The following is a 19,444-nucleotide window of genomic DNA, read 5'->3' as shown; positions in this document are numbered from 1 at the left end:
TAAAATATTAGATTTCTTTGTTTACACTTTTGCCCTTACTCTTAATCACACCATGCTCCTCTATCAAAAATTATCACTTATGCCTCATTTTTTGCGTGGATAAATTTCAATATTGCTTTATGAAATCCATTTGCGAGTTTAAGAAGTATTATGATGTCGAAAGAAACTATTGATTTTAACATATAAGGAAAGTGATACTGAACTGAAACATGACATGGTTCATCGGATCAGCAATAGGAGCAGAAGAGTCGTTCAAAGCCCCGCATCGGGAAGCTCAGGACAGTTCCAATAGCGAAAGGCACTATAAAACCAGGACCAAGGCATGCGCCAGACTCACGCAGCCACGCAGTGGGCACAGAGCGAACTATTCTTTCGCCTTTTACTAAAGAATACCGTGTGCCCGCTGCTTACAGTGGCATACGCCAAGTTTTGGGAGGATCCCGCCGGTGGTGGGTCCTACGTGTCAGTTTGAGTTTGTTTAATTTTTTTTTAGTTCTAAATATAATATTTTTTTTGTAATATAATTTGAGGAGTATATTTTTATTTTGGCCTAAAAGCTTCCTGAATATTTAAACTATAAGGGCTCCAATATTCTTCTATCTGCTGCTTCGAAAGTGAAATTGCATCTAACAGAAAAGAGTGAATGGAAACCTCTGATCACACTTTCAATGCTTGGTGCATAATTAAGAGGTTTCACTAACCCCTTCAAATAATCTCTTTCATTATCTTGCTATTAAACATTTCTCCTTTTTTAACATAATTATATGCTTCTACCGTAGAATTTTGGGGGTTGAATTATGGTCTCTTTGCTCTTAATTACAAGAGGTCATAGAAGTTCATGATAATGATATAGGTTAAAACATATGAAGCATTCACAAACTTGATTTCCCCCCGGGAGGATCTTTCATTTTTGACATTATGTATGCAACGAGAGCCTCACATACTATTTAATTGCTTTAATTAAGATTAATTTTAAAATGTGATCATTACTTAAAATGTGAGAAAAACAATTAATTTTAACTGCTTTTTTAGTTTTTGTTATTTGATTAAATGTCTTGTAAATAGGATCACATGGAAAGTTATTTGTGATCTATGAATAATACGGATTTGATACATGCATACTGGCCAAATTGATATGCATATTGCTGATTAATGACTGTGTCCAAAAATTAATCGATAAGTTCAAGAGAAAAAATTGTTCCTTAAAACTCTGTTTCTTTAAAATTTGAATGAAATATCAATTATATAATTTATAATTTTGTTATTGACTAACTCTTGCAATTTTACTTGATATTCCGAAAGTCATTTTTTTTAAAACTAACTTTCGATTTTATTAAAAAAAAAATGGAGTAGCTGATGGATAATGCACTTTTAAAATTAATATGGTTAAAATTCTTTGAAAAGGCATACAAAATTGCCTTTCGGAAATCGTTATTACTATCAGGAGAGATCATCAATATTGCAGCAATTGGTCTTTCACCCCTATAACCAAATGGTAGCGAATGCAGCTGCAACTTTTGCCACGTAGCTAGAGAAGCTCTGCTCTTCTTAATTACCCAAAATGCTGTGTGTAACATATCTGCACCACCACTAAGCTTACATCTCATATCCAAATCTCTCGATAATTATGTTACTAAACGAAGTATTGCTCCATGGTCTTGCCAAGTATTCCAAGATGACATTGGAGACATATTTCAAAATTTTGTAGTATTTTTCTTTGTTGTTTAATACTCAATTGCCTGCTATATTTTTTTAAAAAAAGTATGAAACAGGACATTATTGTTCCAAAGAACACGTAACAGTTAGCTATGTTGACTTCAGAACAAGATACCTTAAACAATCCCAACCATGAACAATAGTAATAAATGATTAAAGGAGTTAAATTTATCCTAGTATGCCAAATTGGTTCTCCCAACTTGTCACCTCTAAACACTGTTGTATTGCCAATTGCTAGCGACTCAATTACAACGAACATTTACACTGGCTTCTGTTTATGTACTTTCTTTGTTGAAAAAAACCCAAAAAAAGAAAAATATCAAGGTAAAACTATGAAATATACAAACCGACCATATCAAAGTCTAAGAAATCTAAAACTCTCATGAATGGTGCAAGAGCAACCTGAAACTGAACTCGTAGGGTACTACTTGTACCAGCTGAGAGACAGGAGGCTCTCTTCCACTTCTCTGAAGGCACTTTATTGCTTCATTTCTGAGGTCATGAGGAAGTTGCAGGCAAACCCAGTCCAATAAAGATTCTAAGTCCTTTGCGAAGTCCAGTAAATACCAGTCCAGCAACTTTGGGATTATGACCTTGTTCGTGTTTGTGATGCCAACTGCTGCCTGTAAATAATCTCTCTTTGCTGCTTCTAACTCATTTTCAACTTGGGATGCTGTGTACACCCTCACCTTCATATACAGAAGATTTATACAGTTATTCACATCAAGAAAGAAATCTACCATATGACACCAATGTATTATTGGACAATATTTGCTGATACTAAGTGGTATTATATGAATCTCTCTCACAATCCAATGAACGACACAACCTAGGACTAAATTTCAACTGTATGAAGATTTGTGTTCTCAGAAACAGATTCTCAGTATAAAGATGACGAGACTATTGGTTAGATTGAAGTGGGGAGAAGGAAACATACTGCAGGTGAAGACCAGCTTCCACACGAGAGTGCAAATGTAACCAAGGGCTCGGACCATTCCAGTCCACATGTGCTTCTACCGATAATCTCATCGTTTTTTGTTGATTTCGGGCATGACTGTTGCAGAAAGAGAATTTGAGAAATCAGGGAATGAATGATAAATAATTTTTAAGACATTTACATAGCTGTACAAATAAGTAAGGACTTCGAAGAGAAATGAACTTCATTGGGTCTAAAAGCACATCGCTTGATTGGGGAACTTACAAACTTCAGGTGATAAGGTAGTCTCAAAATGAAATGCTCTATTGTAATTGCATTGAGCAACTGGCCTCCCACTACTAATGTTGCCTGCTAAAGACAACCAAAAATGAGTGACCTTGAATTTTCATGTAAAAATAGCAGGCGCTTTCTGTTAATCCTTCTGAAAAGTGAGTCAGGTTGTGCGCCAAATTTGTTTATTTTGGAGACTAATGTGTACCGAATTTTTGAAAACTTAATATTTCTGCTCGACGTACCTCTTGCATTAGCATTACAACCATTTCAGGACTCTCTGGTATGCCATGCCGTAAATATGCCTAAAACATCCAAAGTCAAAACATGAGACCTGTCTTCTGCCTCGAATTGCAGTAAGGTGAAGCTAATTTGAGACAGGATGTTATATCTTACATTCAGTATGCAGGAATTATAAGTGTTTATCCAGAACGCAAGTTTCTGATGATGAGTAAGACCCTTCAACTTCACAGAAGCAAGCTTCCCAAGTAGGAATCTGGATACCAACCATTATATCAGTTTAGTTCAGGAGACCCATATTGATTCTATCAACCAATAGCTAGAAAGAATTAAGCCTTTCAAAACTTACTCAAGTCTATGGATCAGAAACAATGCATTAGTTGTTCTGTTGAAATCAACCGTGGACGCTTTAACTTCACATAGATTTTTATAGGGACCAATATCTCTCTTTTCGGATTGGAAATTAATGCCGTAAGGATCACTGAGTTCTCCTAATCTGTCCTTGGATGTGCATATTCTTATAAATATGTTACACAAGCACTTCACAATATCTTCTGATATTCCATTTGGTGTCATGTCAACTTCTGATGCTCTATCATTTGCTCTTTCTTGACATGTTAATCTCCACTCCTGCTGGGCAAAAAAAAAAAAAAACGAAGTTGAAATTGGAAATATGTATATACTGTATCATACTACTGTCAAACCCTTATCCAATTCCATCTAGAACTGAAGGTAACAGAACTAAAGGAGTGCGGAAAATGAAGATGTTGAAATAATTAAACTATTTCAGAGGTTGTTTCTCGAAAGTAATAATCTAGGTTACCTGTAACTTCTCTGCCGATTCTTGTTTGACGGGAGTTTTCTTCACTGGAGTGCTGGCTTTGGATGTTTTCTTTTCTGGAGTCTGCTTGTCCTTCATAACAGCGTTACTAAACGTTAAATTCTCTTTGCCTCGTCCTTCTTCTGGAATAGATGAGATTGAGTTTTGTTTTCTATGTAACTGCTTCCCAGTGGTGTTATCAGACACCACAGTGTCAGCTGAAAATAATAGCTTCCTACTGGAAGCACTTCTGGAAATAGGAGGTTGAAGCCTAGCCGGTGTTGTTAAATTAAACTCGCTTTGGGACAAAGATTTTGATCGTTGGTGTTTGGAACTCCTGATTGAGTTTGGCTCAATTGAATCATTCAAATTTTCCAAATTTCTCTTAGAGGAAATGTACACAGCTTCCTGATATAAACCTTTCCTGAAATTCACAACCTGTTCTTCTAGTCGTACCACCTCCTCCTCCAATACTGCCACTTCAGCAAGAAGCTCCAATGTCTGAATTCCAAAAGTATTTCATTTCAATATAAAGAGAATGTATCTCTCCTTTAACAATGTAGGGGTTAATTCTAGGAATAAAGCAAAATTTCCAGGATAGCAGTAAACAAGAAAGAGAAACATAGAGAGATGCTAACATAAGGAGGAAGATATGGAGGAAGACGAGGCAGAGCTCCCAGAGGTCTCGTAAATGCTCTTTCTAAGGCTCTGTGAACATTTTCTTCGTGTCTGAGCTTTCTCTTCAATTTATCTACCTGTAGGTATGAACAGAGCTAAATTGATAAATTATTTAGAAGTAACATTTAATTGCAAGACGCAAATGAAACATATGAGAATGATTGATGTACATCTTGTATCAAGGCCATTTTCCTTTCTCTGTTCGATCGACGTCCATTTTTCAAGGTTTTCTGGGCACCCATTACTCTGCTCCCTCGAGATTCCATTTTACCCTGCATTTTCACAGTCAGTAATGAATCTGTTTTATAAGCGTTCAAGAAAAGAAGCTGAAGGACAAAAATCTATTCGTTTCTTCAGATCAGCGAAAGAACCAAATTTCACTTTTTATGGATTCAGAGGAGCTGAAAAATTCCATGCTTGTGATCAAAGCAGTTCTTGATTTATGCTCTGAAATCAAGCTTTTCGTTTACAGATATGCAGAAAAAATTCATTTCAGATAACGTGAAAATTTTGGAACCTTTGAGGGTAGAGAGCCTAATTTTCTGGAGAAACTGACAAACATAACAGGGTGCTTGGTTCTTCGAGATCTTCCAATAGGACAACAAGAAATATATAAATAAAATCTGTGAGAAGAAGAAGGAGGTGAATTTATTACTCTATTTTCATCATTTAAAGAAGCTTTGGTTGCCTGAAGGCTGGAGGTGGTGGTTGTACTGGTTCGTGCTCTGGTATTCATCTGCTTTCCACTTTCCCGGAAAACGAGAAAGAATACAATGCAATATAACTTTATCCTGTAAGATACACAATAAGAGGTTGAAGTTAACAGTTAAGCCATTGATAAAGTGAAATGAAATATCAAAGCAACATGCAATTATACAAAAAGGCACAGACGAACCGACTCTTGTTAGACAAAGTCTCTCTCAAGGAGAAAGAGAATTCATAAATTCGTAAACAGAAGCTAAGCGGGAAACTTGAAAGCAGAAAAGACCCAGGAACGCAAATCCCCGCTTCAGCAAAAAAAGCTTCTTCTTTTATATTTGTGTCTCGAACAGAGTGAACAGAAAGCAACAAGAACCCACCGCAGTAGAAGAAGGAAAACGACGAGGTTTCTTGCGAGCTCACAGTCTCGTTCAAGAAAAGTGCCCCATTTGATTTAAATACCAAAACAAAATGATAACCATCTTTGATCTGCCCTCACGCCTCTCACTTCTTCCACACACACACACATATATTTTATCAACGTTCGTTCCTGATCAGAAAAATTCAGTCTTTACTCCAAATATAAACACGTTTAGAGAGGAATGTGATTGTGATTGAGAGAGCACTTCGGCTTTTGGGCTGTGAGAGTGACAACCTGCTTTCATGATGAAACAACGTGCGTCCCACTCTGTGTGTGTTTCTGTGTTTGCTAAGCCTTTTTCTCTTATCTGTGTTTTCCATTACATTCCCACCAGTTAGTGATAGTGATAAATTCTAAATATTAATGATAATGTACTTTTCAATTTATATATATTTATTTTATGTTATTTTCAACTCAATAAATACTATTTGGAGTAGGTTGAGCTACGTATTTAATGTCCTGTGCTGAACTCAAACAGTTATTATTATTCTGCTTATTCTTTTCCTTTGGATTCAGACAAGGGCAAGCGCATACAATTACAGAGAAAAAGACACATCCTTATCAAGCAGACGCAATTAAATTATTCCCTTTTATAGTAATAAAATGAGATTATAATTTTCCATTAACATTCTAAAAAAGTGCAATTGATGACTCTGTTTAAAGCCACTCCAAGGGCTTTTAATTTCTTCCCTCCTTTGGTTTTTAATTTTGGCTCTTTGTTTTTCTTCAGCTTACTGAACTCCATTCACTTTCTTCTTTTTTTTGTGTGTCCTTTTTCTTTTTTATCTTCAGTCAAGTTTTGGTTTTAGCTTTCACTTTATTTGTTAAAACAGAATTTAAAGCACCAAAAAAAAAAACAAAGAAAAGAGAAAAGAAATGAGTGGAATTTGTCAGGGCATGTGATAACAACTAAAAAAGTACTCCTCAAGAAAGGCAATGCCTCAAGTACCAGCCAGAGTTATGAGGGGCCCTCCAGATAAATAATTTATTCTCATAATTACTAATTTTAATTAATCATAAGCAGATCATTAACGAAGTTGATATCTGCCTTTTCTATTCTAAATTGAGATCATCCAAGATCTGATTCATAGCTTATTCAGAGAGCATTAACCAAAATGCCATTTGAAGCAAGCAGGACGAAGTCCTCATTTAATAGATGATCAGCCTGTTTAATGTCTAACTTTCATCATCGCAAATGATTAAATTTTTTAAAATATTAAAAGTGAAATGCTCTTTAAAATAATAAATTTATCTAGATTTTCACTTAGCCAAAGCTTTTGTTTTCTCAATTTTTAAGCTATGACATGTAGATATTGTCGGCAACAATTAAATATGCTGCTATTTTCTGTAAGTTTCATCAATAACTGTTGAGTCTAAATTTTTTATTATCACAAACAATTACATGTAATATAATTAAACAAAAAGGAAAGAATAAGTATAAAGAGGAATTTCACCCCAAAAAAAGTATTAAAAAGAAAAAGCATGCATCCCTGCACTCCTTTGAGTTATTATTTCATTTGATTGCATAGTTATATGATTAAAAGTGTTCAATTTCGAAAAAAATCTATTGAAGGCCCACTCTAACTTCCGATGTGTAAATATTCTCTGAAGTTCTATTATTGTGAAGTTCTTGAATTCGAAGAGCATTATTCAAATAAACAAAATCATATAAATGGCGACACAGTATTTCTATTTTTTTTTATTCTAAATGTATTATGAGCATGCTGTAATAATAAACTCCAAAAATTCCAAACTTCAAGAAGAGACACAGGAGGAAGAAGCAAGCAACGTAATGAGCAAACTGCTGGGGTGGCACAATATCTTAAAATTAATTACAAGATTCTCAATATTGGTAACATTAATTGACCAAGTACCGTCTGTCTGAAATGTCAAACTGCTTGCTTCTGGAAATGTTTTGCGTCTCCTCCTTACTGTCTTGTAGGAATGCTAACTTATTAATTTTAAAAACTAAACACAGAAAGCCAAGAAGGGCTACAAACACGCAAGTTGAAAGGAAAGAAGAAGTGAAAAGGAATGAAAAAATGGGCCAATCTCAATCTCATGGACTACTTCCAATAGTAGGGTAAAATAGGAACCAAATCGCTCCCTCTAGTTCAAAATATAAGATAAACTTTGTTGAAGAGGTTTGGTTTTTTTTTTTTTTAATAAGATAACATTCACTTTTGCCTAAACATTTAATGACTTTTTTTTAATTCTGCTTCTCATATATTTCATTTTCTCTTTGATTCATTTCTTGTATCTTTTACCTATTCTCTTCATTAATAAGGGCATATTTAAAAAAAAATACATATTTTACATATTTATTGTTTTAAACTGATTTTAACTAATTTTTTAATAAGCATACATGAATAAAGTGTATCTTATATTTTGAACAGGAGGGAGGGAGTACTTAACAAATTGGCATGTTATTTTCCTCAAACACAGAAAAATTTTCTATCCCTCAAATACAGTAGTTAATGAAAAAGGCAGCTTGGAGACTGGAGAGACATTCCCAATGCATTAGAGACAAAGCCAGAGATTAAATAACAAGTATAATAATGACAAACACTGAAGAACACATGCTAGGTCCATGGATTTAATGATACCAGCTTCCATATGCCATTAGCAAGGGCACGTGAGCAGCTGGGGCTTCCCATACTCTCACTCTCTCACTCTCTCACTCTACTCGGTGCTCTATGTTTGTGTTCCATTACAAAAACACTACTCTGATCTCACAGCCATTCATTTGGAAGCAGATGCCTTAAATTAAACAGAGGAATCCGACCAAATACTAAGCTGCATTCTTGCTCTGTCTTATTTCCATACTGGTCCACACAGACCCAACAGACACATAAAACCGTGTCCTCAACCTACTCCTGAAATATCATTTGTATTACGTTTCTTGTCGGGTGAAAGGGAATTCAGCCCAAGGGCTATTCTAATGGATCATCTTCTCAAGAATAATACTGGTAAACAAAAAAATCCCAAAATGCAATCAAATTTGGATAACAGATCGTTTTCAAAGCTAATCTTTGATTCAGAACAAGTAGGAGGGTACGCAGTCCATTGTGCGGATCATTTGTAGTACTAAAAGATGACTGAATGGGTGCATTACAATAATTGTCTGTAGCATGTATAGAATTTACAAACATCAAATTAAACATTCATAAATAATCAGAGACTTCGAGTAAGGAATTTCTAACACATAATAAGTATATTATTTATGGTTCAACATTTTATGATTAGACCTTTTAAAGTGTTGTCTGTATTTATCATAATTTTACCAGGGAATCTAATAATAAATATTTGAATTCATGACGTATTCTAACTTTTAGGACCAAGGCTAAGGTTCTCTCCTTGCATCAACTTTTGGTGAAAGTTATCAATATCATGTGAATTAGATAAGGAATCCATCATTTCAAGCCAAAAAAAAAAAAGGAAAAGAAAAGAAAAGGGAAAAGATAAGTGACTCATGCCTTGTTTATATATATATATATATATATATATTTGAGCAAAAGCCTTGTTTATATATTAAGGAGAGACAGACATGGAGCAAATATGAACAGTCAAGCCCTATTTAATTTTCACTGCATTATTGATTAGACTCTGGTATTAAAAGGTTTAGTAAATCCAAAAGATCGATGCTTTCATTTGTGTTTTTTTTTTTTTTTTGCCTCAGATGCTTTAATTTGTTAATGATTATCATGGTTAGAATATATAAAATACAAAGAGCTTCAATTAATAACTCCAGTAATAAAGTTACACTAACATGTGGTGTATGTGCCGTGAGGAACATCCAATCTTTGATGTATTCATTCCATGAACCCAAAAGGGCCTGCGAAAGTGAAATTTGCAGCCATGCGCCACGCCACTGGAATCATTCCATGATTTCACCTGGAACTTTCATCAAGCATCCAACCTGCATCCATTTTCAAGAACCTCATTGGAAGCAATGTTCTGAATTAGATAATGTTGATTTTTTTAAAATACAAAGATAATGTTGATTAATACATATATTTGGGTGTCAAATTCATAAAGCAAAATCATCCAACTACTCTGCAGATGAAAAGGTAGGCAATTAAATAGTGTAGAGAGAGGACTGGGCCAGGATGCACTAGGGAGTGCCATCATACATTAATGGAGGATGATGCAGCAAAATCAGAGCGGGTCAATTTGAGAAATCAGAATGCCCCCTTTGCTGCATTCAATTCGCCTCATATCAAGTGGATTCATCTGATAAGACTGTATATCGTTTTCATTTGTTGTCAAAACCATTCCCAATTCAATTAGGGAAGAATGTTGCAACCAGACTCCGTACAAACAAAACCGCGGCGGTAAAATATATGCATATATAGTCAAGAAGGAAATACAGGCCCTCGCATTGTAATGCGGGTAAGTAACAGATGCCTCATGAATAAAAGTAAAGAACAACTCAATTTTACTTTCAACACAAACAATGCCTTTTTTGGCATATCACTTGATTTGAGTTTTGCCAGGTGGTCCCTCCTGTATTATATATGGATGGAGTGTAGACGAAGTGACTAAAAATATTTTATGTTAAGAATCTTGATGTTACAAAACATCAAAATATATATAAATTGATTTAAAAAATATTTCATTAAATATATATTAGTACAATTTATTTCTCTTGTTCCCAAGAATTTATAGCTTAATTGGTACCTCTGATCCAAGTAGGAGATTGATGTATGGTACTACCTCCGATCCTTAATATAAGACCCTGTTTGACTTTTGTTTTAATTCTAAATATAAGACCCCAATCCACTTTGTCTCTCATATTTATGTATTTTTTTTTCTAAGATAGTCCTTCTAATGATAATAATTTTAGCCAATACACTTGATTAGTAAAGAGATTTTAGGAAAAACAATACATATTTATTACAAATAATTAACTTAATTTGTTTTATTAATTTCTTCAAATTAGTCAACTAGCTCTTATAATTAGGATCGAAGATAGTATTTTATCAATCCTAGTAGAAGGGATTTTGAACCAAATGTAGTAATAATTTAGATTGTTTTCAAAAATTATATTTTTTTGAAGAATTTTTAATACGAATCTTTTCGTTTTAAAATTTAGAGTTGTGAGATGTAATTTTACCAGGAATGAGCTCCATAGAATTCAGGGCTCATGATCCCAAAGGCATAAAGTGGAAATGGTGAAGAGGGCAAAAGCACAGACCATCACATGCAAAAAGGGTTAATTCAATCAATGACACCCATTCGTTTCTTTATAGGTTCATCACTTTTTGGGATGCGAGCGTACATTTGTTTTCCTATTTTAATTATAATATCGAACACTCCTTTATCTTCACTATGCTATTTGCTTGTTAGATAACGCAATAGCCAAAGAAAAATATCACACACTCTTAATCCACGACCAGCCGATAGAGACTTTGTTCGCTCCTGGGAATCAATCATATTATGTAAGACCCTATCCTCACATGTTTTTTCGGTCATCGTTGTGGGTTTCAACTTTCGTGTCTCTCTGATCTCTGCTTTGATTTAGATCTTTGCCGACACAAACTGTTATATATTCGGCTTTTTTGAGTGATCCAAAGAAAGATCAAGCACTATGAATAAGGACTAAATGTCAACGTTCGTGTCTTCCTGATCAGCCTGGCTATTTCACATTTGCAACACAAATAATATGAATTGAAAGCCTAAAAGCACTCATCGTGTCACACCACACAACTTAACTTTTGTGAAGCTTTGGTCTGTGTGGTCACACTCTGATCTGCTCAATATCTTAGCCCCCAACTCAGCTTTGTTTCTTCATAACCCTACTCACTATCAAGCTTTTTCCCTTTTCTGGGTCCGAATAAATCTGGGGTCCCTTAAAATCTGTCAAACTGTGAAAGAAAAAACAAAGCCACCCACTATGCCTTACCTCTTACCAGCCACATTAACTCAGCTTCTGCTTCTGATAAGTTTTCGTTGAATTACGCTGGATATATTGTGAATGTAGATCTTGGGAAGGGTAAAACAGCTAGTAAATCATGCTAGTACTAGATAGTGAGAGAGAAGTCGTGATCCTTCTTTGCTGTGAGAACTGAGAAATGGTCCTGAAGGCTGATATATAAAATAAAGGCCCTTCCAAATAGGACCACTTCAAATGATCCAACGGGAGGCAGGACCAACTGAATGGACTAATAGACTGAGTTATAGCTTTCCCCTTATCTAACACAACCAACAATGGCCTCAAACTGTTGAACTAAATTGTCTCATGCAGAGAGTTACTCTCTAACATTGGGAGTTATTAGTATGCTTACCAACAAAGAAGTTAAGGCCTTTTTTGTGGAATAGTACAGTTATATTGGATTCTGATATTTGGTTGCAATAAGGTCAACGTCTGGTAGGAAATGCCAAGTTGGCTGTGCTTTGATTGGAAAATAGAAATGGTCCCTGAATATTTACAAAGTTTCTGATATGACTCTCCGTTCTTGCCGGCTGCTTCTGGACAAATGCGCATGCTCGTTTCTCTGTAGTCTCCATCAACCTCTGCATGTGGTGAGAAACACTTCTCTTATCTTTGTCTATGGCAGCCATCTTGAGTTCATGTTTTTTGATAAAATAAAAATGTTTCTAGAAAGCTCGCAATCACATCAGGCTATCAATACGTAATCAGAAAACAGAAGGCCCGGCAAAAGAACAGGCTATGATCGGAAAGAACCTTCAAACCAAGGGGCTACCCAAAAACAAAAAATCGGAACTAAAGAAATAGGGTTTCGCATGCGTTCGTAGGCCCAGAAAGAAAAGCATACCCATTTGATGGTCCTTAGCTGCGAGGGCATGTGATATTGTCTTGAAGAAAGGTCACCACACGAAGTCTTTGCTAGGTTCAGGCACATAAGCAGCAAGACGATCAATTCGTAAATTGAGCGAGTCAATAGATGGGATGACAAGACTTTCATCCATAACACCATTAAACATTAACTTCTACAAATTCCCCTGGGGAAGCAATTAGATAGGATGATAATGAATTTCTTCCGTTTCCAAATGCCTATCATTCAATCCAATTAACGAAACCCTCAGCTGTTCTTGGCTTTGGAAAATATCTGAGCAGCTTAATGTCACTTATTCTGCCCAAATCTACTGTGCATGGGTTGGCAGAAACATCAAGTCTAATATTAACTCAACCACGTTAATTCCCCTAATAGGTTTTGGACCCCCCCCCCTTTTTTTTCTCACTTGCAAAATTAGGTTATTTGTGTCTAGCTAATTTTGTTCCGAAATTCATGCTAAATATATGTATGACTTCTAGATTAAGCTTATTGACTAGTCTTTTAGTTTGTGCGTGTGGCTAAGCAGATAGAGGTTAGAAGCAGAGGGAGGAGATCAGATAACTTTTTTTTTTAGCCTTCTTGGTAAATGGTCTTTAGGGTTTGCGGACCCTCGACAAAAAAGCTGTCGAAATTATTTTCCGCAGGACTAGACTTCATGGGAGTAACATATGAAGGACCCAACAGATGAAGTCCAGAGAAATGGTCCCCCCATATATCATATGTATACTCATCAGCATGCCCTGTCTCTTGTGCCTGGACAGTTTTTTCGTTCTCAGGTTTGGATCCCGGAGCTCGCGCATATGGACGAACAGTTGGCGTTGATGCCAAGGAGGACGAAGGTTCAGCAGGCAGGGGAAAAGTAGCAGAAGGAATCTCAACAGGTTTATTAGCAGCTATTATTGAAGTTGAATGCAGCAGCCCTTGAGGAGAAGACATGTTTCCCTGGCACTTCACCGGAACCTTAATAGCAGAAACAGGCGCTTGATCATTGTCAGAATGATTGTTAGCCTCTTGAGTAATCGAACAACGAGACTCGGGCTGCTCCGCCTCAGGAGACAATGACCAGTTGCATTTAGATGTTGCAGATATGACTGGAGATAGAGGAGAAGAGGGTGTAGAATTCCCACTGTGACTACTTGAAACTTCAGATAATGATGCTAGTTTTGCAGAAAGACTCTTCCTCTTCCTCCTCCTTCCCTTTTCTTTTCCAGTTTTGACCATGAGATTATTCCCGGGTTGCAATGCTTCCGCTGTGTCAGAGCTCTGAGTTATGGTAGATGGCAATTTTCTTTCATTTGGAGCATCCAACAATTGACTGGTCTGTTTACCGTTTTTCAGAGTTTGCGTCTGATATTGAGACATTCCAAGTGAGTTTGAGTCTTTTCCAACTGAGCATAACAGATTATTCATCTTATCACACATCGATAACCTACTCTTTCTCTGATTATGATGCAGAAGGGTTTTACCAGCATTTTTCACAGTGGTGGGAATATTGTTATTGTCATCACCCTTACACATGAAGTCCAAGGAGCCATGTGCAGTGGTTTGAGGAAATATGATGCAGAATACCACATAAAGTAAGGATGTAAGGAGAAAGAATCCCAGAAAGAGTTTTTTCACTCGCACCCAAAACATGGATTTCTTGCAGTTACTCAGCATATCATGAGGGAAACTTGCCTTCATGGGTAACAGAAAAATACCAGTAGCCAAGGCAAGTTCAAGATCACGATGCACCATGGCTGCAGAAAAATCACTTTGGTAAGATATCAGAAGCTCCGTTGACTCCCCAGGTTCCAAAACAAAACCTCTACAAGAATGAACCATAAAACCATCCAATCCACATTCCCTCCCAGAAACTCTGATACCTAACACCTCCAATGGTAAGTCTCCTGTGTTCTTGGCATAGAGCTCTTTCACTAATGAATGTGAACAGGCTGAAGCCATCTCTTTAACGTGAAGTAAGGCATATGGAAGAGAAAGATTGAGGTGCCCGGCCATTTCAATATCAAAATTTAAACTCTGAACAGGCTCAGACTTCTCAAGCATGACTAGGGAAACTGACCCTCCAAATCCCTTAGAGATAACCACTCAACGCCTGAAAGGTTGTTCCTTATCAATGCTGAACCACTCCACCCACATCTATCTGATGGGTAAAAAATTATTGGCCCTAAAGATACACGACCATAAGGGTGTACAAAAGCCTTTGTTACTGCAGCCTCAGGTACTGAGAATCCATACTTTGTTGGAGTTGTGGACTCATCTAAAACCAAATTACCAGACGAAGATGGGCTTACTAATCCATCTGGACCCCTGCATTCATCAATTATTTCTCCAGCATTCAAGATAAGCTGCATTACAACTGGATGCTCACTAGGGTTTTTTACAGTGATCCACTGGGGGACAAAACTTCCAACTTGAATCACTGGGAATAACACATCAAGGTTTTCAAGCACAGACATGCCACTTGTTTTCCCTTGAGACATCCAGTTTCCAAGAACTAATTCATCAACATCTGCTGTCCCTATATCCTGCAGAAGCAAATGACAGAAAATTTTAGTTTCTATGATGAGAAAAATGAGTAAAACTAAATATATCTTTAGGCAAAATAATTAAACCTAAGTAGTACGTGGTAAGGATTTGACTTGGCGCATATTTTCCATGCACACCAGTATGGCAATGAGGCGGTTAAAATTGGCAAATAAAGTAAGGATTCTTTTTTCTTTTTGGGCTGGGGGTGCTCAAGAGAACGCAAGAAGCATTATCAGTGCCTATCTGGAAGCAGATGCCCACAAGATCCTGGAGGACATTTCTGCCTATTATATAATTTATGGGCTTAAAGCATCCAAACTCAAGCCATCAGTATTAAGAGAGATGTCCACTTTTATTTGTATTGGAAACAATAATGTAGAGTAATAGTAAAGACTATTCATTTTATCACTGGTTTGCCTTTATAAAATTTGTCAATCATTATACAAAAATTGCACAGGATCTTGGTCCTTGAGCACTACTGTGGCGTCTTATCCCAAAAAAATCATCCACGATCTTAAATCTCCAGGCTTGGCACCTTAGATCTCGAATAAAATAAGACTTGGATTCTTAAAATGACCCTGGACAGATCCATTGTTAGCCTGAAGTGAACAAAATCATCCATTCATTTGCACGCTCCTAACACCAAATCCATGCGAGACAAATAACTCGCGAAAGGAAATGCTCAAGGAGCATCAATTAACAGTAACTGTCTACCTTAATATTTTATGAAAGAATGTCCATCGGAACAACTATAAATTTCATGCAGCGCATGGAAGCAAACATGCTACCATATTTAGATAATACGTATGTACTTGTGTGCATACATACATGCATACAAACATCTACATATATATTTCTCCATTCAAGAGACTCACTACTCTAAATATATATCTCAGTGTTGAATCAGCAATTGTGTCCAAATAGGAAGGAGAAAGAATCTGCATACCTTAACATGTGGTGGCACTTCCATGCTTCTGGCCACATAACCTGCCCCTAGATCTCCCAATTCGATGTACTTAGTCTCATGCTCTAATCCAATAGATGAAAGCCAGCGATCACCAAAACATATATGTAGTATGTTCTCACACTGAATTTCAATTTGGGTACTAGTTGAGTCATTTGTAAGAATGAGAAGCTTGCAGTTATCTCGCAAGTTAGACTCTCCAGGTGACAAGTCAAGTAATTTGGTGCGCAGCTGACTACAATAAATAATTGCAACTTGTGTAACTGTGCTGGGGAAAAGTAGCAAGCCTTCCACATATTTGATGTGAAAAATCTGAGAGTCAGCAACTTCTACAATTTTAACAAAGCTTGAAAGATAAGGGGCATCATTTCTTATGGAGATAATGATAACAGTTTCACCACCATCACATGGAGTTAGAGCCTCGAGACTTGCTGAAATATGTATACCAACAGTGTCACGGGCAGAATTGCTAACTACTGCAGCCTCAATAGGAACCATGATAGTATCAGACTGTTCTTGTGAAGATCTGAGTAAATGCAGGCAAAATGCACCAAATACTTTTCCCTCCGTTCCCACAGAAATATCTATCTCTAGGAGAGTTTCAGAGCTATGTGGACTAACCTCCCAGTTTCGATGGGGCCTAATTGCTACGACAGGTGAATCAATTTGGCCACTCTTCACAACCAATCGATCCTTAATAATCGGGAAGAGTAGGTTATCAAAAGCATGAATATTATTTATACTACAAATTGCTTCGGTTTCAACAGAATTATGCCCCAATGAAACTGAAATCCAAGCAGTTATTTCATCAACATATATGGTTTCATCAAAGGAGTTGAACAACGAAAAATTCTTGCTCAACATTCCACCGGGGGAAATTTCCAGACCTAGCAGGGGCTGAATACCATAGGGAGATTCAGTCGCATACCCTTTAGCCTCCACAAAGAATCCGCCATAACTTGTTTGCAAAATCAAGTGAGCTGAAGACAGGCCCAGGCATCTAGGGAAGAAAACAAAAGAAATAACAGCTGATTCACCCGGAACTAGTGAAATTTCACTGAAGTTACAAGGATAAAACTGTGTGTCAGTACTGAAGGGCTCATAAAGGTGTAATACACTGTCAGTGCATGTATTTTCCACAGTTATGAAAGCCACTGAAGCAGAATACATGTACTTTTGTCCCCAGTCCAGCACAGTAGGGCCAATTCTTACATTGGGTGAGAAGAAACTGGATTCAACCATCTTGGAGTTCTTTGGCGAGGAAGGTATTGCCTTCTGCCAAAATAAAGCTCCTCCACAGGAAGAAAGATCATCTTTATGACCACCCTCAGTTTCAAATAATGGAGCATCATTAATTCCTTCTCTTGAGTTCAAAGAGCAAGAAACGACTCCCCCGTTAAGTAGCTCAAACATACCATAGTCAGATGACCAACTTCTGTTACTTGCCTGGTGGCTATCTTGAGTTAGTTCTACGCCAAATGGACCATTGTACTTACTACTAGAATCTTCTAAAGAAGCTTCTTTCAGACTTCTCTGTTGGTCTGAATATCCAGATATTGTCGAAGGAAAGCAGAATGTATGAGTATTTCGGCACATGCTTTCAATACTATTGTGGGCAGTTGGAACCCCATAGCCCACATTAGTGTCACTATCGAAGCTATCTGAAAAATCCAACTTGTAACCTTCCCCAAATGACACACAAGCATCACATTCTGGCTGATTTTGTATCCAATTCGCACAGTATGGTCCATAATCAGCAAAGCAATAGAAGGAACATAACAGAACCACAAAACAGTAGAATGTTTTGGCTGGGTGTGATAATCCCCTGTTTGAAACACAAATAGATGTAAGATTTTTTTTAAAACTCTACAGATGCAACATTACAGAACAATTGCAGCATAGTATCCAAAATCCAAGTCCAAATGAGAAAATAAAAAAGGGAAAAAAAATGAGAGTAAAATTACAATAGATAAAGCAACCAAATTTTTAGCGGTAATTATTTCCCCTTGCATCCATTTCGGTTAAACACCGGGTGGAATATTGCGTTTAAGAGACAAACATTACAAGGGAAATGAAATTAAAAGTTATCAACACATGGTATAGAACACATAGTATAGATAGATGTAACAAATGTAAACAATAGAAAGCTTGAAGGAGGAGTAGGCCCCATGAACATTATGCCACCAAAAGTTAGCCAGATGCAGTTAGAGCATTCATTGAAAAAAAAATTAATAACTAAATAACTGAATTATACACTTACTTCATGTGTTTAACGTTAGATATCAAACAACATATAAAAAAGCCGAAAAGAGGAAAAATATCTAGAAGCAATGAACTAGGAATCAAGCTTGCATGCCCGAATTAGAAGCCACAGTAATACTTATATGCACCGTTAAGCACAAATTTAAAAAAAATTAAGGGATTGACACACCACATGACAAAACCAACCCTCAATAAGACCGCAATAACTCAGTCAACGAAAAAGAACTCGCGAAATTGCAATCGCTTCCTTAAACAGAGCGCTCTACTCCAAACGCCCCCGAATGATTAACCCAAATAAAAATAACCCACTCCACACGTTCAATCCGGGGGAAAATCATATACCTTCTTTCATCGGTCTCAATAAAAATAGTAAAGATTTAACTAAAATGAAGAAGAAGAGGAGGAGGAGGAGGCTATAACTAGAAACAAAAAAGTCATAGGAACCTGATTACAAAAACAAGTCCTCAACTTCCAATAAATGGCAAAAAGATTGAAAATTTACACAATATAGGAAACCATGGACAAGGAACATGTGAAGACAAAGCAAAGATACTGAAAGCATATTTTTTTAAAGCCATAAAAAGCAAAGCTGACGATGAAGGTAACTAGGAATGAGGAGAGTGGTGGGAATACCGGTGGAAGAGCATACAGAGTAGCTTGAAGGCCCTGATGATTAGGGTTATGAGCTCCATGATAGAGAGAGAGAGCAACCCATAAGACGAAAGACCAATATTTTTGGGTTGCTCTGACTGCGCTTAGAACCCAAGCACACCCATAGCTGCGAATGAATGGTCCCAGAGAAACAGCGAAACTCAACGACAGGAAAGAACAGAGTAAAAAGAGCCAGAATTTACAGTCCCAGGGCGGAAACGACGTCGCAAGCTTAGTTTCCGCTGGTAAAGGAAATGGGTTGAGCCATTGTAAGGGTCCAGGTTTAGGGTTATGGCTGAGGTCAGGAAAGGATGGGACCTGACTACCTGGTGGCTAGTACTATTAGGGCCTGTTTGGTTTGAGGGGAGGAGGGGGGGGGAGGGGAGGAAGGGGTAGGGGAGGGGAGGTTTCGTCCTCACCTTGTTTGGTTTGATTAAAAAGGAAGGGAGGGGAGGGT

At 36.9% G+C, this 19,444-nt stretch overlaps 2 protein-coding genes and 1 non-coding gene across 8 annotated transcripts; 1 reads left to right on the top strand and 2 right to left on the bottom strand.

The window, feature by feature from the left end:
• Positions 1-339: 339 nt before the first annotated feature.
• On the top strand, positions 340-456 carry LOC114735754 (U5 spliceosomal RNA). The gene has a single exon (XR_003739289.1). It is a non-coding gene; the product is annotated as a U5 spliceosomal RNA (small nuclear RNA).
• A 1,406-nt stretch (positions 457-1,862) lies between these two features.
• Positions 1,863-5,822, bottom strand: LOC114735720 (uncharacterized). Of its 6 annotated transcripts, none has more exons than XM_028923446.1 (11): positions 5,741-5,822; positions 5,317-5,452; positions 4,832-4,933; positions 4,622-4,738; positions 3,987-4,484; positions 3,513-3,796; positions 3,320-3,419; positions 3,169-3,228; positions 2,918-3,004; positions 2,654-2,770; positions 1,863-2,405 (listed from the first exon to the last, which is right to left on the bottom strand). In XM_028923446.1, the coding sequence occupies exons 2-11, from the start codon at positions 5,395-5,397 to the stop codon at positions 2,097-2,099; spliced, it is 1,755 nt and encodes a 584-aa protein (XP_028779279.1). In that variant the 5' UTR covers positions 5,398-5,452; positions 5,741-5,822; the 3' UTR covers positions 1,863-2,096. The 6 variants fall into 6 exon arrangements, with proteins under 6 accessions (XP_028779279.1, XP_028779315.1, XP_028779295.1 ...); XM_028923482.1 differs by lacking the exon at positions 5,741-5,822 and adding an exon at positions 5,557-5,725; XM_028923462.1 differs by lacking the exon at positions 5,741-5,822 and adding an exon at positions 5,557-5,725 and having other exon boundaries at positions 2,918-3,001.
• An 8,807-nt stretch (positions 5,823-14,629) lies between these two features.
• LOC114735711 (uncharacterized) lies at positions 14,630-19,223 on the bottom strand. Its single transcript, XM_028923434.1, has 3 exons — positions 18,970-19,223; positions 16,057-17,899; positions 14,630-15,109 (listed from the first exon to the last, which is right to left on the bottom strand). Exons 1-3 carry the CDS (start codon positions 19,026-19,028, stop codon positions 14,630-14,632), a joined length of 2,382 nt encoding a protein of 793 aa, XP_028779267.1. The 5' UTR covers positions 19,029-19,223.
• Positions 19,224-19,444: the final 221 nt, after the last annotated feature.

This window comes from Neltuma alba, unplaced genomic scaffold (genome assembly GCF_004799145.2).
Source record: "Neltuma alba isolate B1F8T4 unplaced genomic scaffold, ASM479914v2 tig00002706_pilon, whole genome shotgun sequence".
NCBI classification, from domain to species: Eukaryota; Viridiplantae; Streptophyta; class Magnoliopsida; order Fabales; family Fabaceae; genus Neltuma; species Neltuma alba.
The sequence above is the reverse complement of the archived record's forward strand: the minus strand, read 5'-3'. Positions and strand labels throughout refer to the sequence as shown.

What these genes read in the sequence shown, in the direction of transcription:
- LOC114735711 (XM_028923434.1), bottom strand. Translation starts at nt 19,028, where the DNA reads ATGGAGCTCATAACCCTAATCATCAGGGCCTTCAAGCTACTCTGTATG. An exon ending in CTCTGTATGCTCTTCCACCG is followed by an intron (nt 17,900 to 18,969) that starts GTATTCCCACCA and finishes TGTTTCAAACAG; the next exon opens with GGGATTATCACACCCAGCCA. An exon ending in AAGTGCCACCACATGTTAAG is followed by an intron (nt 15,110 to 16,056) that starts GTATGCAGATTC and finishes TTGCTTCTGCAG; the next exon opens with GATATAGGGACAGCAGATGT.
- LOC114735720 (XM_028923446.1), bottom strand. Translation starts at nt 5,397, where the DNA reads ATGAATACCAGAGCACGAACCAGTACAACCACCACCTCCAGCCTTCAG. An exon ending in TTTCTGATCCATAGACTTGA is followed by an intron (nt 3,420 to 3,512) that starts GTAAGTTTTGAA and finishes GTTGGTATCCAG; the next exon opens with ATTCCTACTTGGGAAGCTTG. An exon ending in TTGTAATGCTAATGCAAGAG is followed by an intron (nt 3,005 to 3,168) that starts GTACGTCGAGCA and finishes GGTTGTCTTTAG; the next exon opens with CAGGCAACATTAGTAGTGGG.